The 22,439-nt window shown below is 45.0% G+C and overlaps 1 protein-coding gene and 1 non-coding gene across 3 annotated transcripts; both read right to left on the reverse strand.

Annotated features, from left to right (window-relative positions):
- Positions 1-401: 401 nt before the first annotated feature.
- Slc10a1 (solute carrier family 10 member 1) lies at positions 402-17,562 on the reverse strand. Of its 2 annotated transcripts, XM_042260854.2 has the most exons (6): positions 17,110-17,558; positions 8,390-8,446; positions 8,236-8,290; positions 5,665-5,843; positions 3,790-3,986; positions 402-989 (listed from the first exon to the last, which is right to left on the reverse strand). In XM_042260854.2, exons 1-6 carry the CDS (start codon positions 17,463-17,465, stop codon positions 844-846), a joined length of 990 nt encoding a protein of 329 aa, XP_042116788.1. In that variant the 5' UTR covers positions 17,466-17,558; the 3' UTR covers positions 402-843. The 2 variants fall into 2 exon arrangements, with proteins under 2 accessions (XP_042116788.1, XP_015847413.1); XM_015991927.3 differs by having other exon boundaries at positions 8,236-8,446; positions 17,110-17,562.
- LOC121822653 (U6 spliceosomal RNA) lies at positions 9,785-9,891 on the reverse strand. Its single transcript, XR_006063821.1, has one exon. It is a non-coding gene; the product is annotated as a U6 spliceosomal RNA (small nuclear RNA).
- Positions 17,563-22,439: the final 4,877 nt, after the last annotated feature.

Consider the following 22,439-nt stretch of genomic DNA (forward strand, 5'->3'; position numbering starts at 1 on the left):
GTTAAAATATTTTTCTGTATAGTAGTACTTCCTCTAAAGTTTTTACAGTGCCTGATGGCACTCACAGGTAAACCGATAGAACGGGCATCAAGTGTAATTGTGCTGGCTTGTTTCTTGGCTTTTTAAGTAAGAATTTCTCTTCTCTCGTGGTAGTGGGTGGCAATTTTGTCCTGTTTAATTGCTTTTGTGCATTTTGTTTTTGTTTATGAGACAGGGTTTTTCTGTGTAACACTGTCTTGAACACTCTTTGTAGACCAGGCTGGCCTGGGAGTCACAGGTCTGCCTCCTGAGTGCTGTGATTAAAGTGTATGCCACCACTGCTCAGACACTTGTGTACTTGGTATTGATTTGAACTTGAACACAAGTCATGTGGCAAAGGGAAAAAGAATTAAGATCCGGACTTTTCATAAATTAGAACTATTAGTATTACAGTTTATTTCCTTTTGAGTTACTTGAAACAAGTTGTGGATGTTTAATGAACACCTACCTACTGGTAAGTTTAGAAATAGTGACATTAATGCTCATCAGATACTGCTGTGTGTATAGTGTGGGGGGGGGTGAGTGCAGCCTTCATGAGTGTTCATAGCCACACTGAAGGGTACTTTTGGTTTGACAGTCTTGCTTTGTACTTTAAGGTTGACTTTGAGTTTCTGAGCATTGGGATTATAGACATGAACCACTTTGCCCAGTTTCTTAGTTTTTGAACAAATAGCAAATTCCATGTTGGGGATGGGTGAGGGTTCCTGGGTAGATTGCTCCTCTAGCTTAGGTTTTGCTAGAAAGTGATTTGCTGGAAGTGCTATACAAACATTCAGGCAAGATTGGTGTTCTTTCTTGATGCTTCTAATTTTTCACCTGCCCAGAATCCAGTCCATTGGGGGAAGGGCTAGGTTGTTGTGTGGAAGGAACATTGCCATTGTGGGTGCCTTTTTCCAGAGCTGGACTAGCATCTTCAGTTGCAGCAGCCTTGTAGATGACTTTCGTTTTGTCTGTGAAGTCAAAATAGAGAATGACTGAGTAATATTGTGGTGGTTTGAATGAGCATGGCCCCTATAGGATCTATATTTAAGTGCACAGTTTTCACTTGGAGAAGTTTGGGAAGGATTAGATGGGGTGGCCTTGTTGGGGGTGTGTCACTTGGGGTGGGTTGTTGAGGTTTCAGGAGCCTTCATGCCTCATCGTTCCTAGTTAGCCTTTCCTTGCCTGTTGGTGGGTCAGGATGTAAGCTCTCCGTTACTGCTCCAGTGTGATGCCTGCTGCCGTGCTCCCTGCATGAAGGGCGTGAACTCAGAACTCTTTGAAATTGTAAGCTCCCAACAAACCCTTCTGTAAGTTGCCTTGGTCTGATGTCTAGCATCACAGCAATAGAAAAGTAACTAAGACAAACACAAAACTTGTCCAAATACAGGAACTCCAGAGGGTGCTCTGTATCTACCATCTCAGCCCTTTTAGAATGATTTGTTTTTCCTTTGAGATCCCTAATGTGTTAGCACTTTGTGCAGATTTTTCATCACTCTGTAACAACTCACACAATAAAGCTGTAGAGAAAAGTGGGTTTAGGTAAGTAATGACAGATTCTGAAGGAAGGGAAGGCAGGAAGAAGCTTTAGGGGAATCTGATCAGATGTTTCAGACTGCCAACCCCTACTTGCCTCAATCCGGTTGGTTTATCTATTTTTTTTAAACCCCTATGTGGAGTGGTGAGGAACTTTGAAGACAGGAGTCAGGAAGGTCCTCTCTTTTCATGCTCTCCCACTTCAGCAGAAGAAATGGGTCAAACTTTTCACTCAGTTTTGGTACTGGGGTCTTCAAAATCGGCCTTTTCAAGGTCTTGATGGAAAATCCAGAGTCTCACATTGAAGGTTATCACAGGTCTTCTGGAACCACAGCCCTTTAAGCCTGGAACCTAATTGTTGGCTCTAGAAGTGCCATCCCTTGCACTGTTCATGAAAGTGTTGCCCACTTATTACCACTAATAAGTGACAGGATTGTTTGGAGGAGAGGCTCAGACTTAGGTTCTTTCCCCAGCTAGTTTTGAACCAAAGGTTTTAGTGGTTCTGTAGTGTGGCCAGCTCTTCGCTTTCCTTTTTGGCTTCTTGATAACCAGGATTACATCTAAATTGAGAAGGGAAAGTTGGCGTTTGCTAATATAGTAATGGCCAATTCTACCAGGCAAAGTTTTGTATCTGTCTTGAGGTGCAAATCACAGTTCCTGGGGTCTAGGAAGAATCTCAGCTTTGGTTTTACTAAAAATGTGATGCAGTAGAAGAAACTGGGTGGTTAGGAAAAAAGATGTTGGAAAATAGCTGTTATGAAGCAGTGTTGAGCTTTTTGTTGTCAAAGAGACATTCGTGAGGGTTCAGGGATGTAACTTGGTGGCAGAATGCTTTCCTAGCATGCCACATCCTGAGTTTAATTTCCCACTAGAAAGATACCTCCTGGACATGGTACATGATGTGTAATGTGATGACCACTTGGAGGCTGGAGAATCTCCACTTTGAGGCTAGCCTGAGCTACATACAGAAAACAAAGATCGAGGGTAGAGTATTTACTTTGTACACATGAACAGTTTGAATACTCAGTACCACAAAAATAAGAGTACTGTGGTGGCTGGTGAGGACTCAGCAGGTGCTCACTGCTAAGCTGTGTGACTACATGTGTCGATGTGCATGTACACATGCACACAATTTAAAGACCAATTTGTTTTTATGTATATGGGTTATTTCTCTGCATGTCTTCGCACTGCATGCAGTGTCAATGGAGGCCAGGAGAGGGCATCCTGTAGGACTTGAGTATGAGCTGTTTTGTGAGTCCTGTGGAAGAGCAACCATGAGCCATCACTCCAGCCCCTGGAAGTGCTCTCTACTGTTCAGCTGCCTCTGAACCATTTAGAAGCACTTTGAGCGAGGGATTCTGGGCTTTGAGGTTCAGTTATGTTCTGAATATAATAAACTTGCTCTGAACGTTTTAAGAAAAATGCTCCTAGCCAGGTGGTGGTGGAGCACACCTTTAATCCCAGCACCTTTAATCCAGAGGCAAGTGGATCTCCGAGTTGGAGGCAAGCCTGGTCTACAGAGCAAGTTCAGGACAGCTGGGCTGTAGAGGAACCCTGTCTCAAAAAACAAAATGTCTGATTCGAGTAATCAGTACAAATCATACCAGTTATGTATTTAAGAAGTCTGATTGAATGACTGTAACCAGAATGGTATCTCTGGATTCTGTTGCATTAGGACTGTCTTGTGTTTTTTTCTATGGGGGCACTAGGGTAATAGGACTCTGACCTGGTTGTAGAAAATGGAATACTGTAAGAATGCTGAATGGGGCTGGAGAGATGGCTCGGCGATTAAGAGCACTGGCTGCTTTTCCAGAGGTCCTGAGTTCAATTCCCAGTAACCACATGGTGGCTCACTGCCATCTGTAATAAAATCTGGTGCCCTCTTCTGGCCTGCATGCATACATGTTATATACACAGTAAATAAATAAATCTTAAAAAAAAAAAATGCTGAAGCTTCCCAAACACCCTAGAAATATCTTAGGTCCAAGGTAGTTGTGTCCTATCATACTGAAATTCTTTGCTTAGACAAAGTGGTCTCATATTGCCTGTCCCTTGAGAAACTCCACAACTTGATTTTCTCAACTAAAGACAGTGCTACTGATGGAAATGACCTCCACTCTTTAAAGTCTTGCATAGTTTTCTTGCTACCCTGGTTCAGGTCCCTGCAGGGAACCTCTTGTTGGAAGCTCAGGTCTAATGTGGCAGCACTCAAAGGGGAGATGATTCAGTACTTACCCTTGGGAGGCTTGATTTTCTCATAGCACCGGAAGACAACAATGAAGAGAAGTCCTTCTGCAAGTTGGAAAATCATGTAGAGAAGAGGAAAGAAGAAAAGTGGTCCAATGACTTCAGGGGGGAAGGTCACATTGAGGATGGTAGAACAGAGTTGAATGTTTTGGAATCCTGTTTCCATGCTGATGGTGCGCCTGCACCTGTGTGGTGGGGAAACGTGCTTAACAGAAGACAGTTGGCAGCCGCCGTGCCTCCCCTTCCCCTTTCTGATACTTTAGGTCTACAGCATCCAGCACAGGACAGTGGGAGGAAACAGGAGGCTGAAGTACACACGGGTTTGGAAAAAGTTAACCTGACTCCTCACCAATCTAACGCTGAGAAGGATGGTGACTGAGCAGTACAGAAAGTTTATAAAAGGCTGTGTGTGTGAGTGCACACATATGCTGCCGACTACTTGGCCTCGTGTGTGCTGGGCATGTAACTACCACTGAGCTTCATCCATCTGGCCCCAAGGAAGCCTTTTGAATTGTTGGGAAATTTTGATTGGTCTTCTTTTATAGACTTGCTAAGTTAAAACTTGAAAGTGACTGGCAGATAAGTAAAACTGGGAGCCAGTATCATTAGCATGTTAAGTTAATTGCACATAATAACATAGTTGCACATTTGACTAGACTGTGGGAGATTGAGATGTCACAGACCTCATCTTGTACCTGTTTGTAGCTTATATATCTTTAGCTGTGGAACTTGTCATTAAAAGCAAATGTCAGTCCCACTACGTATCTTTGAAAGCTTTACTTCCCTAATTTTGCTTTGCATTTTGTGGATTGACGAGCAAGATGCTTATATTTAATGAATACATGTTCCAAAGTGTGTTAAAGTAATTTGCTAGCTTTAGTGTATTATGAGTACTGCTGTGGCCATTGTGATCTGTAGCTCCCAGAACTGGTAGTTCTGCAGCACTATTGTTATGGCAGCCTTTTATCTTGTGTGGTACATGCACAGTAATTTCATCTTTATCAACAAGACTGTAATAGTGGATTTTGTGTGTGTTTTAAAAATGAGTTTCTCTTGGATTGTTGGGGGAAATTCTACTAATGCATCGGTTCTCAACTTGGGGGGTGAATGACTATCAGGTCACCTGAGACCATTGTAAAGCACATATTTACATTATGATTCCTAACAATAAAAAAATTACAGTTGGGAAAGTAGCAATGAAATAATTTTATGGTTGGGGTCACCACCACAAGGAGCTGTGTTAAAGTGCTGCAGCATTAGGAAGGTTAAGGACCACTGTGCTATAGACTCCCACATAAGTGTTTTATCTATTTAGGCTAACAGGTCTCTGATGTTCCTACAGACTCTCAAGTTGACTGTTCTTTTACAGTTCTTTTACTGTATTTGTGAGTTGGGTTGTGCTGTAGCTAAAGACCTGAGCTTGGAGTACCACATAGCATCACTTCATCCTACATTGTTGTCAGAAGAGCAAGGAGAGTGGGCAAGGAGTATTAGCAGTGGCATTAAAGCTACCCCAGTGCCGTCAGTTGCCAGGCAGCTCCAGGATGAGGGATCTCAACACTGGGAGAGGGCAGACTTTGTTATTAGTGCAACCCCCCGCCCCTCGGTATTTCTCATTGCCCAAAGTCCTTGTTCAGTTGGTGCACTTGACTATATGCCAGGAAATGTTCTGCCCTTCAAGGCTCTGAGGCTAGCCGGGTGGCGCATGCCTTTAATCCCAGCACTCAGGAGGCAGAGGCAGGCAGATCTCTGAGTTTGAGGCCAGCCTGGTCTACAGAGTGAGTTCCAGGACAGGCTCTAAAGCTACACAGAGAAACCTGGTCTTGAAAAAGCCCTGAGGAAAATGGAACCGAAGAGACTTACCTTGGATTGAGCTGGAAGACAGCAGAGAGGACATAGCCCAGCAGGAAGCCACTGAGAGGCATCAGGGAGGAGGTGGCCAGTAATGGTGGTGTCATGGCGAACACGATGCTATTGCCCACATTGATGACAGAGAGGACTGTGACAGCCACGCTGAGGAAGAAAGTGGTGATCATTCCTCCCTGGACATGGGAACAAGAGGCCATTAGAGGGTCATAGTGGGCCCAGAGCAGTGGGGGAGACACAGGTATTGGTAGCAGAGATCATTTTATTAGAATGGGAAAGAGATATGAAAAGCCTGTACCTCCCATCTTTTTGGGTTTCTTACATAAGTAGCTAGGAAACTTACATTTGGCCAATACCTTAATGACTAGAACATCGGCCAGGCATAGCCAGCTGCTTTTGACCTAGCCCAGACCGCTGTGAGATTTTCAGTGATGTGCTGTACCTGTGAAGGGATGAGATTCCCTGGTCCTATGAACATACTTTTCAGTACATTTCAGAATGACATTTTCAGTCTGTAAACATTTGCACAAGACTGTCCCTAAAAATATTTTGGAGCTTTTCTCAGCCTCCATTATAGGGAAGGACTTCATTATTTTAGGGCAGCAGTTCTCAACTTAAGGGTTACACCCTCTTGGGGGGGGTGTCAAATGACCCTTTCACAGGGTTGCCTAAGACCATCAGAAAAGATTCATAATAGTGGCAAAATTAGTTATGAACCAGCAATAAAAATAATTTTATGGTTGGGGGTCACCACAACATGAAGGGACTGTATTAAAGGGTCACAGCATTAGGACTAAGTTGAGAACAACTAGGATGAACTGGACTTGTGGAAATTGCCAAGAGTTGCCGGACGGTGGTGACGCACGCCTTTAATCCCAGCACTCAGGAGGGAGCGGCAAGCGGATCTTTGTGAGTTCGAGGCTAGCCTGGTCTCCAAAGCGAGTTCCAGGAAAGGTGCAAAGCTACACAGAGAAACCCCGTCTCGAAAAACCAAAAAAAAAACAACCCCCCCAAAAAAAAACAAAGGAAATTGCCCAGAGTCATTAGAAGCAAAGCTGATACACAAGACGGTTGTACCAGATAGCCTACTTTTTAACTCTAGTGATGTGTAACCCTACAGCTTGCTTGTGTGACCTGGAAACTAGATGGGAAAGTTCCAGAAATTTGTAATAGCATTATAGACTGCAAATCCATCATGTCCCCTCCTCCAGGAGAGTGAGGTAGAAATGTGTATTGGGGGCAGTGGCATGTGTTTATCCTCAAAGTTAACTTGACAGTTGCATTTTCTATGCACCACTGTGCACAGGTTCTGGTGAAATGACTGCATGGGGTTTTCATTATGAAACCTAAGGATCTACGTTTTCTTCCATGCTCTTTACAGCATGCTCCAAAATGACAAAAAAACAAAAAAGTGTAAATTTGTCTTTGTTCTTCATCTTTTGAATATAGCAAAAAAATTCTTGGTTATCAGTTATTTTTGTAATGATTACGCTGCAACGTGGTTCTCTGGCTTCCATTTTATTCCTGTGTGTGATGCTTACTTGGTTTTTTGAGACAGGGTCTCGCTGTGTGGTCCTGGCTGGCCACCTAGAACTAACTTGCTCTGTACAGGAGGCTGCCAGGGCTGGGCTCCAGTATGAAAAAGTCGGAGGAATATGGGTACTTGACCGGTTGCACATCCTCCTAAGGGCAAGCAATGATACAGTACCCTCTCTGCCACCACAGTGTTTCTTCAAACTTGTGTGAACTCTCCTTGAAATGCTGAAAGTGTTCCTGCTTCCTCTTGGTCTCTTCCAGTCAGCCAGCTCTGCCCTGATGCCCTCTGTTCTTCTCTATTTGGTCTCTCCCCTGGCCTTCAGTATTCTAGACTGTTAACCAGACTTGTTTGCCTGCTGCTGTTGGACTTTATTTCTTTTGTGTTATTTTACCTTCTTCAAGTATAAACTCTGAAACAGCCAGCCCTCAAAGTGTATGGCAGAAACTTTAAGCATCAAAGAGGAATTATAAACCTAATTTTATTTTAATTATAAGATGTGTGTATATATACATATACATACACATACACACATAGACACACACATATGTATTCTGTGTTCTCTTTTTCTCCTGACTCTTCAAAGTATTTGTTCACATTACAGTCCCATTAAGTAGTAGATACACCAAGAATAGACTATTTTACCTTTATAATAAGGGAAGTCTGCTGTGGTTTGAATGAATTATCTCTACCCACCTCCCCACATGTCTATAGGTTAAAGGCAGATCCCTGGGGTGATACTACTCAAGTACTGTGGGCCTCAGGGTGTGGAGCCTACCAGAAGGTTCTTAGGGCATTGGGGGCATGATGTTGAGAAAGGTTAAGGGGTCCTATGCTGTCTTCTCTGCTCTGCCTTGGAATGTGAGTACCTGATCTAACTCGTGTTCATGCTATGACAAACTGCCCTTGCCAAGTGATCCAGCATCCAACTGGAACCCCTAGGACAGTGAGTCAAAGAGAAGCTCTCCTAAGTAGCCTGTGGTGGTAATTGCTCAGTTACCATGCTTTATTTAAGCAGGGCCCCAGGTTCTTACCTTGATGATGTAGGGAACATATTGTGGCCTTTTGGTCTTGAGTAAGATTCCTATGCTGCAAGGAATGAGAACCATGACCAGTGATATCATAATACCCCCATAGGGCACCTTGTCCTTAAGATCTCCATCATAGATCCCTCTGGTGTAGACGTACAAGAGGAGAGGCATCATGCCCAAGGCTGTGAAGGTGGAGCAGGTGGTCATCACAATGCTGAGTGGAAGATAAGGGAAGAACAAAGAAGAAGCCAATTAGATGTTAGAGTCCCTTCTGTTACCAGACAATGTGCTGCATACATACCTTATACCATTAATTGGATGGTAGTGGTAGAGGCGAGGGTGTTTCAAGACAGGATTTCTCTGTGCAGTTTTGGTGCCTTTCCTGGATCTTGCTCTGTAGACCAGGCTGGCCTCGAACTCACAGAGGTCTGCCTGGCTCTGCCTCCCGAGTGCTGAGATTAAAGGTGTGTGCCACCACCACCCAGTACCTTATGCCATTTTCTTGGGCAGTAAACATGCTGAGTAAACATTGGAGTTTTGACTTATTCCAAATTGCACATAGTAAGTAGCTGATAGAAGATACAAGCACAGGCCTGCCCAGCTTCTTCAGACCCCATATGCTTTACTGAAGAAAGTGCCACTCCGATTTAAAGAAAATCATCTTTTCTTGATTAATTAATGATGGAGGGCCTGCCTCACTGTGTGGTCCACCTCTGGGCAGGTGGTCCTGGAGGCTGTAAGATTGAGCAAACCATGAGGAGTAACTGAGTAAGCACCCCCCCACACACACACACACACCCACCTCTGCTTCAGTTCCTTCCTCCAGGTTCCTGCCCTGACTACTTTAACAATGGCTGTGATGAGGATGTGAGAGTGAAATAAACCCTTTACTCCCCAAGTTGCTTCTGGACATTTTTATTTTATTTTTTGTTTTTTTGAGACAGGGTTTCTCTGTGTAGTTTTGGTGCCTGTCCTGGAGCTTGCTCTGTAGACCAGGCTGGCCTTGAACTCACAGAGATCCGCCTGGTTCTGCCTCCCGAGGGCTGGGAATAAAGGCGGGCGCCATTGCCGCCCAGCTGGACATGTTATTTATATCACAATATGAGAAACCCTAATTAAGACAGGCACAGAAAAATTCAGGATTCAATGTAAAAATGTTTAGTATGTCAACAACAATGGAAAATCCTAATTTTGAATACTAAGTCTGTCACTGGACTAGTGGTAAACAGTTAAAAAGATTTCCTACGATAAAAGGAATAAAACAACATTGTGTTACCACCTCTTTTATATATTGCAGTAGACAGCAAGAGAAATAGTGGATAGGAAGAGGAGAAAATAAACTTGATTTTTTTTTTTATTTTGCTAAGGACTGATTGATCATAGAGGAAAATCTTCCATTATAACTAAAAAGAACAGGGTTATAAACACATGTAAAATAATAAATTAGGATCAGATATGCTACTAATAGAAAAAATTTATTTTTTGTAAAAATTTATTTTTTGTAAAAATTTATTTTTAAAAAGATTTTATTTGGAACTAGGAGATACTGCTGAAAAATATGAAACACTTCACGAATTTGCGTGTATTCCTTATGCAGGGGCCATGCTAATCATCTCTGTATTGTTCCAATTTTAGTGTCTGTGCTGCCGAAGTGAGCACTGTAACACATTTTTAATGCTTTATTTTTATTTTATGTGCATTGGTGTTTTGCCTGCATGTATGTCTATGTGAGGGTGTCAGATCCCCTGGAACTTGGAACTACAGACAATTGTGAGTTGCAATGCAGGTGCTGGGAATTGAACCCGGGTCATCTGGAAGAGCAACCAGTGCTCTTAGCTGCTGAGCCATCTCTCCAGCCCCTCAAGAATTTTTTTTAAAGATGGCATTTGTAACCAAAATTATAAAATATTTAGAAATAGATTTCAAGGAGATGACAAAGTCCTTACTGAAGAAATTATAAAATATCATAGGAGGGTGTGGAGGAAGGCATAAGAGCTATACTATATTCATGGCTGAACGGGAAGAAGACAAGATTATAAAGGTGGTGAGGTGGTTTGGGTGAGAAGTGTCTCCTCTATGCTCAGGTCGTTGAAAACTTGGTCCCCAGTGCTATTAGGGAAGGTTATAGATCGATCCTTAGGAGGGAGGGATGTGGTGGAGGAAGTATGTCACTGGTGGTGGGCTTTGAGGTTTTCTAGCCTGGCACCTCTTCCTGTTTGCTTTAGAAAATGTAAAAACTTTCTATATATGGATGATGTGGTCATCCAGCTTCCTGCTCCTATCATCAGGCCTTCTCTACGGTCATGTCGTCCCATTATGACGGAACTATCCCTCTGGAACTATAAGGCAAAATAGTCGCAAAATTTGTAAGTGCTGGGGCTGGAGCGATGGCTCAGGGAAGAAGAGCATTGGCAGTTTCTGGAGGACCTGGGTTCAATTCCCAGCACCCACACGGCAGCTCACAACCATCTGTAACTCCAGTTCCAGGAGACCTGACTCCCTGTAAAGAGGACATCAGACAGACATGTGGTTCACAGACACATGCAGGTAAAACATGTACACAATGCAATGCAAAGTTAATCAAAATTCTAGGAATTTTGTAGATTTGAAAGCTGATCCTAAAATTCAAGTGCAAGAGTAGAAAGGTGAAAAATTGTTAACATTTTCATGAAGATAGACCTGTAAAGTCACTGTAATTACAAACATGTACTGATAGGAAGACAGCCACATTGATCAATAAGATAGAGTCCAGATAAACGCTCAATCATCCTTGACTAATAGAGAAGGGATACTAAATAGTGTTGGAGAAAATGAATGGTATTTAAGATTTATTCATCTGGATGGTGGTGATGCACACCTTTAATCCCAGCATTCGGGAGGCAAAGCCAGGCGGATCTCTGTGAGTTCGAGGCCAGCCTGGGCTACCAAGTGAGTCCCAGGAAAGGCGCAAAGCTACACAGAGAAACCCTGTCTCGAAAACCAAAAAAAAATAAAAAAATAAAAAATAAAATAAAATAAAAAAATATATATACATATATATATGTATATATATATACATATGGAAAATGTAAGATTAGATCACTCAAAAATAAGTTCTAAGTTTATTTAAGATTTCTATGTGAAGCTGGGTGGTGTTGGTACACGCCTTTAATCCTAGCACTTGGGAGGCAGAGGCAGGCTGATCTCTGAGTTTGAGGCCAGTCTGGTCTACAAAGTGAGTTCTAGGACAACCAGAGCTACACAGAGAAACCCTGTCTAAACAAACAAACAAACAAACACCAAAACAAAAACAAAAAAATTTCCATGTGAAAGGCAAATGTTTTCAAGTTTTTCAAAGAAAATCTAGGAAATATCTTTGTAGACAGTAGAGGATTTATTAGACCTCTGACTAGTCAAGACAAAACAGTATAGAGTTGACTAAGTGAGAAGCACTAAGTGTAAGACGTCATTATCAATACATACATGTAAGTCCCACACTGTGAAGCGATACATTCACATCACTTTGCAAATCAATAAAAAAAGTGCTTTCAGAACAACCCCACAGAAACACAGTCCATCCCATTTCCAGATGAGGACACCCTAGTGACTAGTTAACCCACGAAAAGGTGCTAGGCCTCCCGTGAAGTCCAGGGGGAAATGTGATTGCCTACACACTGCTGCCCAGTTGGCAAAACTGACAAAGCCGGGTGATTCCAAATAAAAAGACGTGGAAGAACAGATTCCCCACGTGAGGAAGTGTGCGCGGAACAACTCCGGAAGCTTCCCTGCTGATGAGGTGTGAATCCCATGATCTCCAATTCCTGCTTCTACTACACATGCTCTCACCTGGCAACAAGAGCCAGCCATCCACAGGGCTGCCTACAGGAGCAGGCCATGGGATAAAGAAGGTCTCCCAAGAGGCAAGTGCAGCAAACCACACAGCAGTTCAAATACACGCAGTAGGTGTTTTACCGACATGCCCAGCTGTGCTGGCTAGTATTTGCGTCAACGTGACACCAACTCGGGTCATCTGGGAAGAAGGAATCTTAATTGGGAACATGCCTCCATAGAATTGGCTTGTAGACAAGTCTAGGACATTTTCTGGATTGAGGATTGAGGTGGAAGGGCCCAGCTCACTGTGCGTGGTGCCCCCTGTGGACTGGTGGTCCTGGGTGCTATAAGCAAGCAGGCTGGGTAATCCATGAGGAGCAAGCCAGTGAGCAGCACTGCTCCATGGCCTCTGCAGCAGCTCCTGCCTCGAGTTCCTGCCAGACTTCCCTGGATCATGAACTGTAAGCTGTAAGGTAAAATAAACCCCTTTCTCCCCAAGTTGCTTTTGGTCAGGAAGCTAAGACACCAGCTCTCAGAGCAAATTGCCAAATGTATGACCTATTGATACCAAATTTAAAACATGCAAATACAGTAGTTTATCTGTTTGTCTGTGTGGTAATAATTTAAAAATATCTTGTACGTATAGTGATAGTTTAAAAAGAGAGCTGGGGGTAGGGTGGAGGGATGGTCAGGGGTTAAGAGCACTAGCTGCTCTTCCAGAGGTCATGAGTTCAATTCCCAGCAACCACATGGTGGCTCACAACCATCTGTAGAGGGATCTGATGCCCTCTTCTGGTGTGTATGAAGACAGAGCACTCTTGTACATAATACATAAAGAGAGAGAGAGAGAGAGAGAGAGAGAGAGAGAGAGAGAGAGAGAGAGAGAGAGAGAGAGAGAGCACCAGGGACTGGAAAAATGACTTAGCACTTAAGAATGATTAATGTTCTTCCAGATGACCCAAGTTCATTTCCCAGTGCCCACAATGGGTGGCTTAACCTCCTGTAACTCCAGCTCCAGGAGTTCTGATGCCTTCTTCTGGCCTCAGCAGGTACATGCACGCACATGGCACACACGTACATAGATACACTCACATACACATTGGAAAAAAAAAAAGCGAGAGAGCCAGGAATGATGGGGGCAGCTTGTAATCTCAACAGTCAGCCGGGGGCAGGAAGATCAGAAGTTCAAGGTCATCTTTGGCTACACAGTGAGTTCAAAACCAGCCTGGGCTACTTGAGACTCCATCACAAACAAACAACCTAAAACAAAACAACAACAACCACAACAAACGAGAAAGTTTAAAAAAATATCCTTGGAATTGCTGGAGCCAAGTCCTGGGAGATACTCTCTGAGATGTGGTAGAGGGAATGAGATTGAGAAGTGTATGGGGGTTGGTTTCTGTGCAAGCTCTTTGTAGAACTGACAAATTGTGTGTTTGTCTCCATGTCCAGAGAAACCATGCTTACTTTGGCTTTGTGTCAGGAGTTCTAGAGTGTGTTCTGGGACTTTGTGTGCCTTGTCCCCTGAGATGTGTAAAGCCGTGGTCCCAGAACCTCAGGCATTTTCCTCCACAATCACAGGTACTGGGGACTGGCTGTCAGAGGTATCCATCCCCAACCTGCTGGCATCTGTGACTGTTGGGATCCTCAGTTTACCCTAAAGGACACGGATGGGAGGTGACCTCCAGATTCTCACTCCTAAGACTGGAACCATGGTAACATTGTGGACCTTGTTTCTGGTTATGGTGGGATGGCATGTTTGTATTTTCATTCTTCCTTTCTATATATGTTCTTTTTTTGTTTTTGCCTTTTCAGACAGGGGTCTGATGTAACCTATAACTCCATGTGTCCTGGAGGGTGACCTTGAACTCATGACGCCTTCTGCCCTCGCCTTCCACGGGCCTGTGCCACCATACCACACTTACTTCTAAGTTATTTTATTTTGAGATGGGCTCTCAAGCATGCTCCTACCTCAGCCACCCAGCCATCTAGGTAGCTGGGATAGCAGACATGCACCACTGCACCCAGACCCTTCTTGCTTAAGAATGAGTGCAGTGCATAGCCCCCCGCCCCTGCCTTTTTAACTTGTAAACTTGAACGGAATAGAAAGATCAGAGGACACTGTGAAGTGACCATCCAGTCTCTACGGCGAAGTGGGAAATGTGTAGGAATTCCAATGGCGTCCTGTGTCATCGTGGGAAACTTGTAGGGACCCTGGGGTGGTGTCCAGGCCTGTTGTCTCCCTAGCCACTGACTCTGGGCTGTTTGGGGAAAGGCAGCAGGACAGTTTGAGGATGGCAACAAGGGCAGTCAAGGCTGTTCCTAACAAGCTCGCTTCCTCTGGGCGTTTTCGCTTGCCTTTGTGTCTTTGAGGAAGGGACTGCCCTGCCTCGCTGTCTGGTGTCCCCCCTCAGACTTAATACATTCGGAAGACAGAAAAACCATGGGAGAGGGCCCTGAGCCAGCTCTGGACACAACTTTTGCTCAGCTCTTCCGGAGACCATTGGCAGGTTGACTCTGTTTCCTAGTGAGGAAAACAGAATAATAGGAGTCTCACGATTTACTTCTAACTCTGAGTGGGACATGGTGAGCTGAAGGAGAGACCTCAAAGTAGACCTTGGAGCCACATCTGACCCTTAGACATTGCTTGGCTTGCACAGCCTTTTCGATACATTTGGATGACTTGATGGTGTTTGAAATTTTGGAGATTTCACCTAAAAATGGAGGTTCAATCTTCTCTTGAGAAGCAGACATCTTGAGGCTGGAGAGATAGCTTAGTTGTTAAAAGCACTGGCTGCTCTTCCAGAGGACCAGGGTTCGACTCCTAGCACCCACATAGTGACTCACAACCATCTATGGTTCCAGTTTCAGGGGATCCAGCACAATCTTCTGGCCTCCACGGACACCAGGACATATGCATAGTGTCCCTGCATACATGCAGGCAAAACACTCACATATATAAAATAAAAATAAATGTGTCTTTAAAAAAGAAAAGCAGAAGACTGTGATAACTGTGGATTCCTCACCTATACAATATGCATGTCTGATCAGAGGGGCCAGTACCTTTGAGCCTGGCAGGCTGCCTCCATTCAGTCTGCCAAGGAACAGGCTAGCTTGCAAAACATCTGAGCAGACACAGCAGCTCTGCAGCCAGCCAGCCCCTGACCAAAGGTGTTAAGCTCTACGACTGTTTCCTCATCTGTGAATGTGGTCAATTACGGCACTCCCTCCTCTATGTACCCATCCATGTCAGCCACCAAAACAAGGATCAGTGCAGGATGGATACAGTGGACAGCAAGGGTATTAAGAGAATAGAATGGGACTTGGTTGGGGGCTGGTGAGATGGCTCAGTGGTTAAGAGCACTAGCACTGCCCTTCCAGACGATCTGGGTTTGATTCCCAGCACCCACATGACAGCTCATAACTATCTGTAACTCCAGTTCTAGGGGAATCCAGTGCTCTCTTCTGACCTCTGTGTATACCAGGTGTACATGTAGTGCACAGAGACATACATGCAGGCAAAACACCCATATACATAAAAAACTAAATAAGTTTAACATTTGACTTCGTTGAAAGAATGTTTAGTTTCTACCATCACTGTCACTGCTATAATGCATGTAGTAACTTCTCGGGACAACTGGGATTCAAAGTCTAGCAGGACAGGAGGCTGATGTTCACATTCAGCCAGCGGCGTCCGAGGCATGGTTAATGTGTATGAGGAGGGCAGGTTAGCTTGGGAGGAGGGGACTTGGACAGAAGGTGGCCACATCAACACCCGTGGGGGAGTCTGGAACTTGGAGCCAGAGGCTGAGCAAGGAGCAGAGCTCAGGGGCCATGTTCTTGATCTCACCACAGGCTGGGTATAGTGGGAGGCCACCCACCTTCTAGAGCAGCTGATGTTGGAGAGGCCTCATTAGCGGCCACCCGTGGTCCTTCATACGGTCCCCAACCTCATTCCCATCCTGCTGCTTCCACGGGTACACAGATTCCCTCAGAGTGCCCCATTCTCTGACTAGTGTGACTTCAATTCCTTCTGCATCAGAACTGAGGTTTAACCTGGGACACATGAGGTGTGACAAACCTTGTCCCTCCCCCCAATTTCACTAGTATCGTTTTGCCTCGCCAGGAGAGCCTTCTTGGTTAGTTTTCTTTGTAAAGTTCTGTCACAGACAGGGTGCACATGGACCCAAGGAGATAGGCTCTGGGTTCCCTGCTTCACCTGACATTGAACAGCTCCCCTAAGAACAGATCCAGAGGAGACTGCCTTAAGCCAGAGGCTTTGCTTCTGCTAGTGAGTTCAGCCATGGCGTGGACGGCCCAAGCATGCTGAGAGGGCCTCCTCTGGGGGGCATTCACCACAACAGTCACATCTGTGTGAAGGACAGATAACTTCCCCATGCCCGAGGAGTCAGGCTGTTCAGGAGAGGGACCTTGCTGGTTTCTGGTCAGGATGCTCTGAACTCAGGCTTTCCTCTCTGCTTGTCAGACTGAGTGGGGCCCAGCCTAACCTGGGCAAGTGCTGGGACCTCAATTCTCCCTGAGGTGTCTTCAGATGGCAATCTCACTACATCTTGACACCTGGGTGAAGGGTCTCAGCATACCTCGGATGCCCAGATACTGGGGGAGTGCCTGTGGAGTCTCTTCTCTGTGGGAATTTGAGATGCTCATTTGGTCCCAAGTCATCTTGGTCCCCCTGGGATGTTCAGAACCCATTATGCCCCTTCTAGATTTTTAGCTTCAGAGCCAACACCATGCCACAGTCAGGTGGCTTCAGTTGTCAGGGACTCTGGTTGAAATCTGTCTTCCTTTAAAGCAATCCTTGAGACACCTCTGTGAGTTCAGGGGTGTCTAAGATGCCTCTGGACCAGCTTGACACTTTTCACTTGGTACTTAAACCGAAGAGACTCTAGAGCCTACCCCAACTCAGCAAAAACCCTTGACGATCAACGCCAACCTTAATCCAACTCTTACTCCCTCCTTCCCTGGCTCCAGCCCAGATTTTCTCCAGATTATGACGTCTCCACCGCACTCTATCCTACACTACTTCCTCCTAACTCTCAGTCTTACCTGAGGTTCATGTCCCCCTTCATGGCCAAGGTGAAGAGGTTAGACAGGTTCCCTCCAGGAGAGCAGCCACAGATGAGGATGGCCAGTGCCTCAATTGTGTTCAGCCTGAAGACCTTGCCCAGGACAAAGGCAGTGAGGGGCATGATGCCATACTGGGACAACATGGCGATGATCACCCCTTTGGGCTTCCACAGGTGAGCCTTGATCTTGCTGAACTCCATGGTGCAGCCCAGTGAGAACATGACGAATAGCAGCATTAACACCAAGATGATACTCAGCGCCTTGTCTGTGGGGCGGCGGCCAAAGCCAGGTGGCAGCGAGAAATTGAAGGGGGCTGATACATTGTGCACTTCCATCCTCTGGCACAGCGGGGACCACTCTTGCTCTCTGCTGCTGGCCTGCCTTGCCCAGTGCTTGCTAGGTGTTTTCTTTAGTTCCCTTTTAGGCCAGGGTTTCTGGACAAAATGTAGCTGTGGACAAATAATAGATTATGCAATCAGGAGGGCCACTGCTCTGGCTGTGGCTCCACTTTGCTCAAGTTCCCTGACCTCTGGGCCTGCTGGGTGCCACTCATACCCAGCATCGGGCTGATTCTTTCCTCTGCCCTCCGTTCGGCGTGCTTCTGTTGTGTTTCTGAGACCCACCCAGGACCTGCAACAAGCCAGGTCTAAACCAGGTCTGCCTTTTCCTCTTCCCTTTAACTCCCACTTCCAGCTCAGTCCCTGATGCCTCAGGCTGTTTGCTTGGAAATGTGCCCTCCCCATGCCCAGTGAGTGACCATTTGTCCCCAAGTGACAGGAACTGTGCTACCTATGGTTCCCTCACATAGGCAGAGCCCCGAGGGCAGAGGGACAATATAGGGACATGTGGTGTTGTTGTCTCCAGGAGAGGATGTGTCCATGGCTTTCCTCCTATGAGACTCTTGTATAATATTTAAAGGGACCAGCCTTAATATTATACATCCCAGGGGCTCAGGAGAGAGAACTACGAACGGTAAGGACTATTTTTGGGAAATCAGAATCTCAGCACACGGAGCTCTTTAGTCCATTCCCTTTAATTCACCATTCAGTCTCTAGCTTTACCCAAACAATCACAATCCTCCCCTCCACCCAGGTCACCCGGCCTGAATTCCTGCAAGGTAATAAAGGCAGGTAAGAGCTTCCTCAGGCAGTGATTGTCAGGCTTTCTTCTCCGACCCGAAAATGGAGTGGTTAAAGGAAGTCAGCTGAGAGCTAATATCAGTTAGTAAATCAAAAAAGGAATTCATGTGCTCAATCTATATTCCTAGGAGTGGTTAGGTAAGAAGTTAGGGGTCCATAAAGTTAATAAGACTGTAAGAAAGGAGGGTTCGAGCTAAATTGTGTAAAGCTATTACTTAAGGTCCACCTGACCTAGGCGGTGTCTCCTTGTGGAATTTACCTTAAATCAGGAGACTAGCTTGTGGTGATCTGGACTTTTATTTCTGTTAGTTCTAGAATGTGGCTAAGGGAGAGATCTGATTCCAGTGCTGAAAGGGGAGAAACGGATGGGCTGTGGGGAAAGAAACCTTTCCTGAGGCTGTTCTCCAAATACCTGGAATGTGTATGTCCAGAGAGTGATCAGTCCACACTGTTAGCAATTCTAGGGAAAAGTCAATTGGGAAAACTATGAAGGAACACATGATTTTCATAACAGAATACAGCTGATATATAACAAGCCAAATAACACCAAAAACTCCTTGGGATTTGGCTTCCTCTGGAGGAATTCCTTGATCCCTTCAGGTAGTGGCTTTGCCATGACCAGCTGAGTTCTTATGATATTTTCCTGCAGGCTGTAGCATGAGACCTTGTTTTGTGCCCATACCTGGATCACATGTGTCCTGTGGGTGTGTGTGGGGACACACAATGAATCTCTGAAAGGCTTGCTTACCTCCAGAGGGTAGAACTTTCTGGAGCGCAGTTGGATTCTTGGAAAACTGGAGACTCTATGCAAAGCCCAGCCCAGAGGGAACTCTTGCTGTGGAGACTAGCAAGGTGTGATGCCTGAGGCACCCGTGGTTTTAAGAAACTTGCGAGAGGAAGCGAGGACAAGCAGTCTTTTCTTGCTTCCTGATGGCTCTACTTTTGTATGCCGAGCCTGTGTGTCTCAAGCTGGAAGCCAGCTTGAAGCATGCAACATCAGCAGCATCAAAGAGGCAGGTGTGGCTGTCCTGTACCACACTCCTTCCATCCCTCTCAGGCATGGGACAGAGTGGGTCTTTCAGAAGCACAGTTCTCTCTTGGCTAGGTGGAACTCACAGGCTCCAGTAGAGGCCTTGTACATTCTGTGATAAGGCTTAGTTTAGGGTCACCTTCTTTTGGTTTTGAGATAAAGTCTTACTATGTAGCCCACACTGACCTTGAACCTGTGACATTCCTGTCTCATCCTTTCCCATGCAGGGGTTATAGGCATGAGCCACCAAACCGAGTGTGATTAGGACACTATGGGTTGAGGGTTGTGACAGACTTTTGACTTCCTGTAATAACCTGAAAGTGAGAGCTCCTTCCTATACCACTTTTATAAGGACCCTGAATTTGATTCCCAGCATCTGTTATAAGGCTTACCTGTAACTCCAACTTCAAGGGATCTGATGCCCTCTTCTAGCCTCCACAGGTACCCATATTAACATGTACACCTCCCTATACGTAGTGTATTTTAAATAAAATTTAAAAAGAAAGTAAGAGACTCCTCCACATTGGTGTTGGTGGCCTCTGGAATCCTGCGTAGATGAGGATCTGAAAATAGTCCATACATCACAATATCACACTGTGGGATCTCACAGTGACTCCAGCTTGTGACTTGAGTCCATCTTGACTCAAGGTCAGAGAGTTCAAGCTTGTTTTTGCTTCTTAAGGTTGAATAACAGGATGATTGGCCAAAGGCATGGTTAATAGATGTTTTGAGAATTAAGGAGGTATTTATGCTTGTTTGTTCCTTGAACCATGGTAAAGAAATCTTTTGCCCCTCTTTCCTTTGGATATAAAAAGGCTACGAGAAATAAATTCGGGACTGCTGCAGTATTCACTGAGAGCCTTCCAGATTCTATCCTATGTCTCTGTCTTTTCTTAATCCTCATTCTCCTATTTAGGTGAGTGGTCACCACAGGTCGGCTGGTCCCGACATCACACCCATGAGGCAGCTGCCCCATGGAGCTGTGCGGTGCATAGCATGTTCACTAGCCCGGGTGACATGAGACTGACATCCTTTCCCTTGGAGAGCCCCTGATGTGGATGCTTTCCTGATGTTTGTGTTGGACTGGTCTCAGGAAAAGGGTGGGCAGAGGGCTGGGCAGTGCATGTGAATGCTAGCTATTCTGGAGCATTGAGGGTGGCCTGAAGAAGGATGCTTTCTCCCTTTGGAAAAAGCAAACAAACATGGACATTCTTCCTGCTTCCTGGCCAGCATGATATGAGTGGTTCTGCTTGCCATGAAAGGTCAAAACCTTGGGAGCTGTGAGCTAAAATAAGTAATTTTTCCCTTAAAAGATACCTGAATGCGATGGGCGGTGGTGGCGCACACCTTTAATCCCAGCACTCAGGGAGGCAGAGGTAGGCAGATCTCTGTGAGTTCGAGGCTAGCTTGGTCTACAAAGTGAGTTCCAGAAAAGGTGCAAAGCTACACAGAGAAACCCTTTCTCGAAAAACAAAACAAAACAACAACAAAAAAAGATACCTGAATGCATCCCAGACTCCAGAAGTTAAAAGATAGCAAAGACTGATAACTCCAGACTGCCTCAGGAAAAGCCAGCGAGGAACTGTCCAGCACTACATAACTGAATTTGAACAGAGATCACACTTTAATCCAGACCCAAATCAAAGCACAGAAAAAAAAAATCATCAGATTGCCACCTTCTAATGTAATAACTGATGAAAGTGAGCATTACCAATAGGTGCTAAAAACCTTGGACAGAAATGTGGTTGGTGATTAGGATGTTCACATAGAATAGGGGTTTATCCTACAGATTAATCATTAATTATCATGGGAAGGTATGTACTGAGAAACTGGGCAGTTACTGTGACCAGTTCAAATTAGGAATTACTGATCTCCAGGCAGATTCCTATTACATGACTCCTATCATATGAAATATAAGATGTCATTATAGGCACGATGTTGAATCCAAATCTAACTAGTCTTTAGACCCAGCTGGAAATATAAAGGCTAGACAAGGGAAAGAAATGAAATACAAGGAAACAATGAGACAACTTTAGATTACAGGACATTTAATAAAAATAATTGGAGACCAGGCAGTGGTGGTACACACCTTTATTCTTACCACTCAGGAGGCAGAGGCAGGTGGATCTCTCTGAGTTCAAGGCCAGGCAGGTCTACAGAGGGAGATCCAGGACAGCCAGGACTACACAGGAAACCCTGTCTTGAAAAAGCAAAACCCAAACCAAGGCAACCTACCAAACAAACAAAAAAATTGGCATGTGCTTTTTAAAAAAGTAAAATGAGCCGGCGGTGGTGGCGCACGCCTTTAATCCCAGCACTCGGGAGGCAGAGGCAGGCGAATCTCTGTGAGTTCGAGGCCAGCCTGGTCTCCAAAGCAAGTTCCAGGAAAGGCACAAAGCTACACAGAGAAACCCTGTCTCAAAAAAAAAAAAAAAAAAGTAAAATGAATTCACTTATTATTATGTGTGTGTGTGCTCATGGCGCATGTGTGGAGCCAGAGGACAACTTGGTGGAACCAGTTCTCGCCTTTCACCTCTGTGTGGTTTCCAGGGGTCACCTCAGCTCACAAAGCTTACCCATCTGCAATGCTTACACTTCTCATTCTCCAGAGACTGAACCCATGGCCTCGTCCATGAGCCCCACCATTGAGCTACGTCTCCAACCCCAAGAATAAACATTTTTAACTGAGAGGAAAATGTGATTGAGTTCATCGTGAGGAACAAATAGATGGCTGCTTAATTATTGGGAAACAGAGATGTTAATTTAATTACAAAAGTAACAAGTAGCACAAAAACCACAATATCCCAAGAGCTGGAGGCGCATAGAGTTCAATGGTAGGACACTTGTCAATGTGCTTGAGGCTCCCAATGTCATCCTTAGTGTGTTGGATAGTCTTACGTCAACTTGACCCAGGCTCGAGTTATTTCAAAGGGGGGAAGCTTAACTGGGAAAATGGCCTTCATAAGCCATAAGATCTAGCTGTAAGGCACCTTTTTAATCTTTTTTTTTTTGGGGGGGGGCACTGTCATGGAACTTGTTGTAGACCAGGCTAGCCTCAAATTCACAGAGATCTATGCCTCTGCCTCCTGAACGTTGGGATTAAAAGGCGTGTGCCACCACCGCCCAGCAAGAGAGTCTTA

Source organism: Peromyscus maniculatus, chromosome 14 (assembly GCF_049852395.1).
Source record: "Peromyscus maniculatus bairdii isolate BWxNUB_F1_BW_parent chromosome 14, HU_Pman_BW_mat_3.1, whole genome shotgun sequence".
Taxonomy (NCBI): Eukaryota; Metazoa; Chordata; class Mammalia; order Rodentia; family Cricetidae; genus Peromyscus; species Peromyscus maniculatus.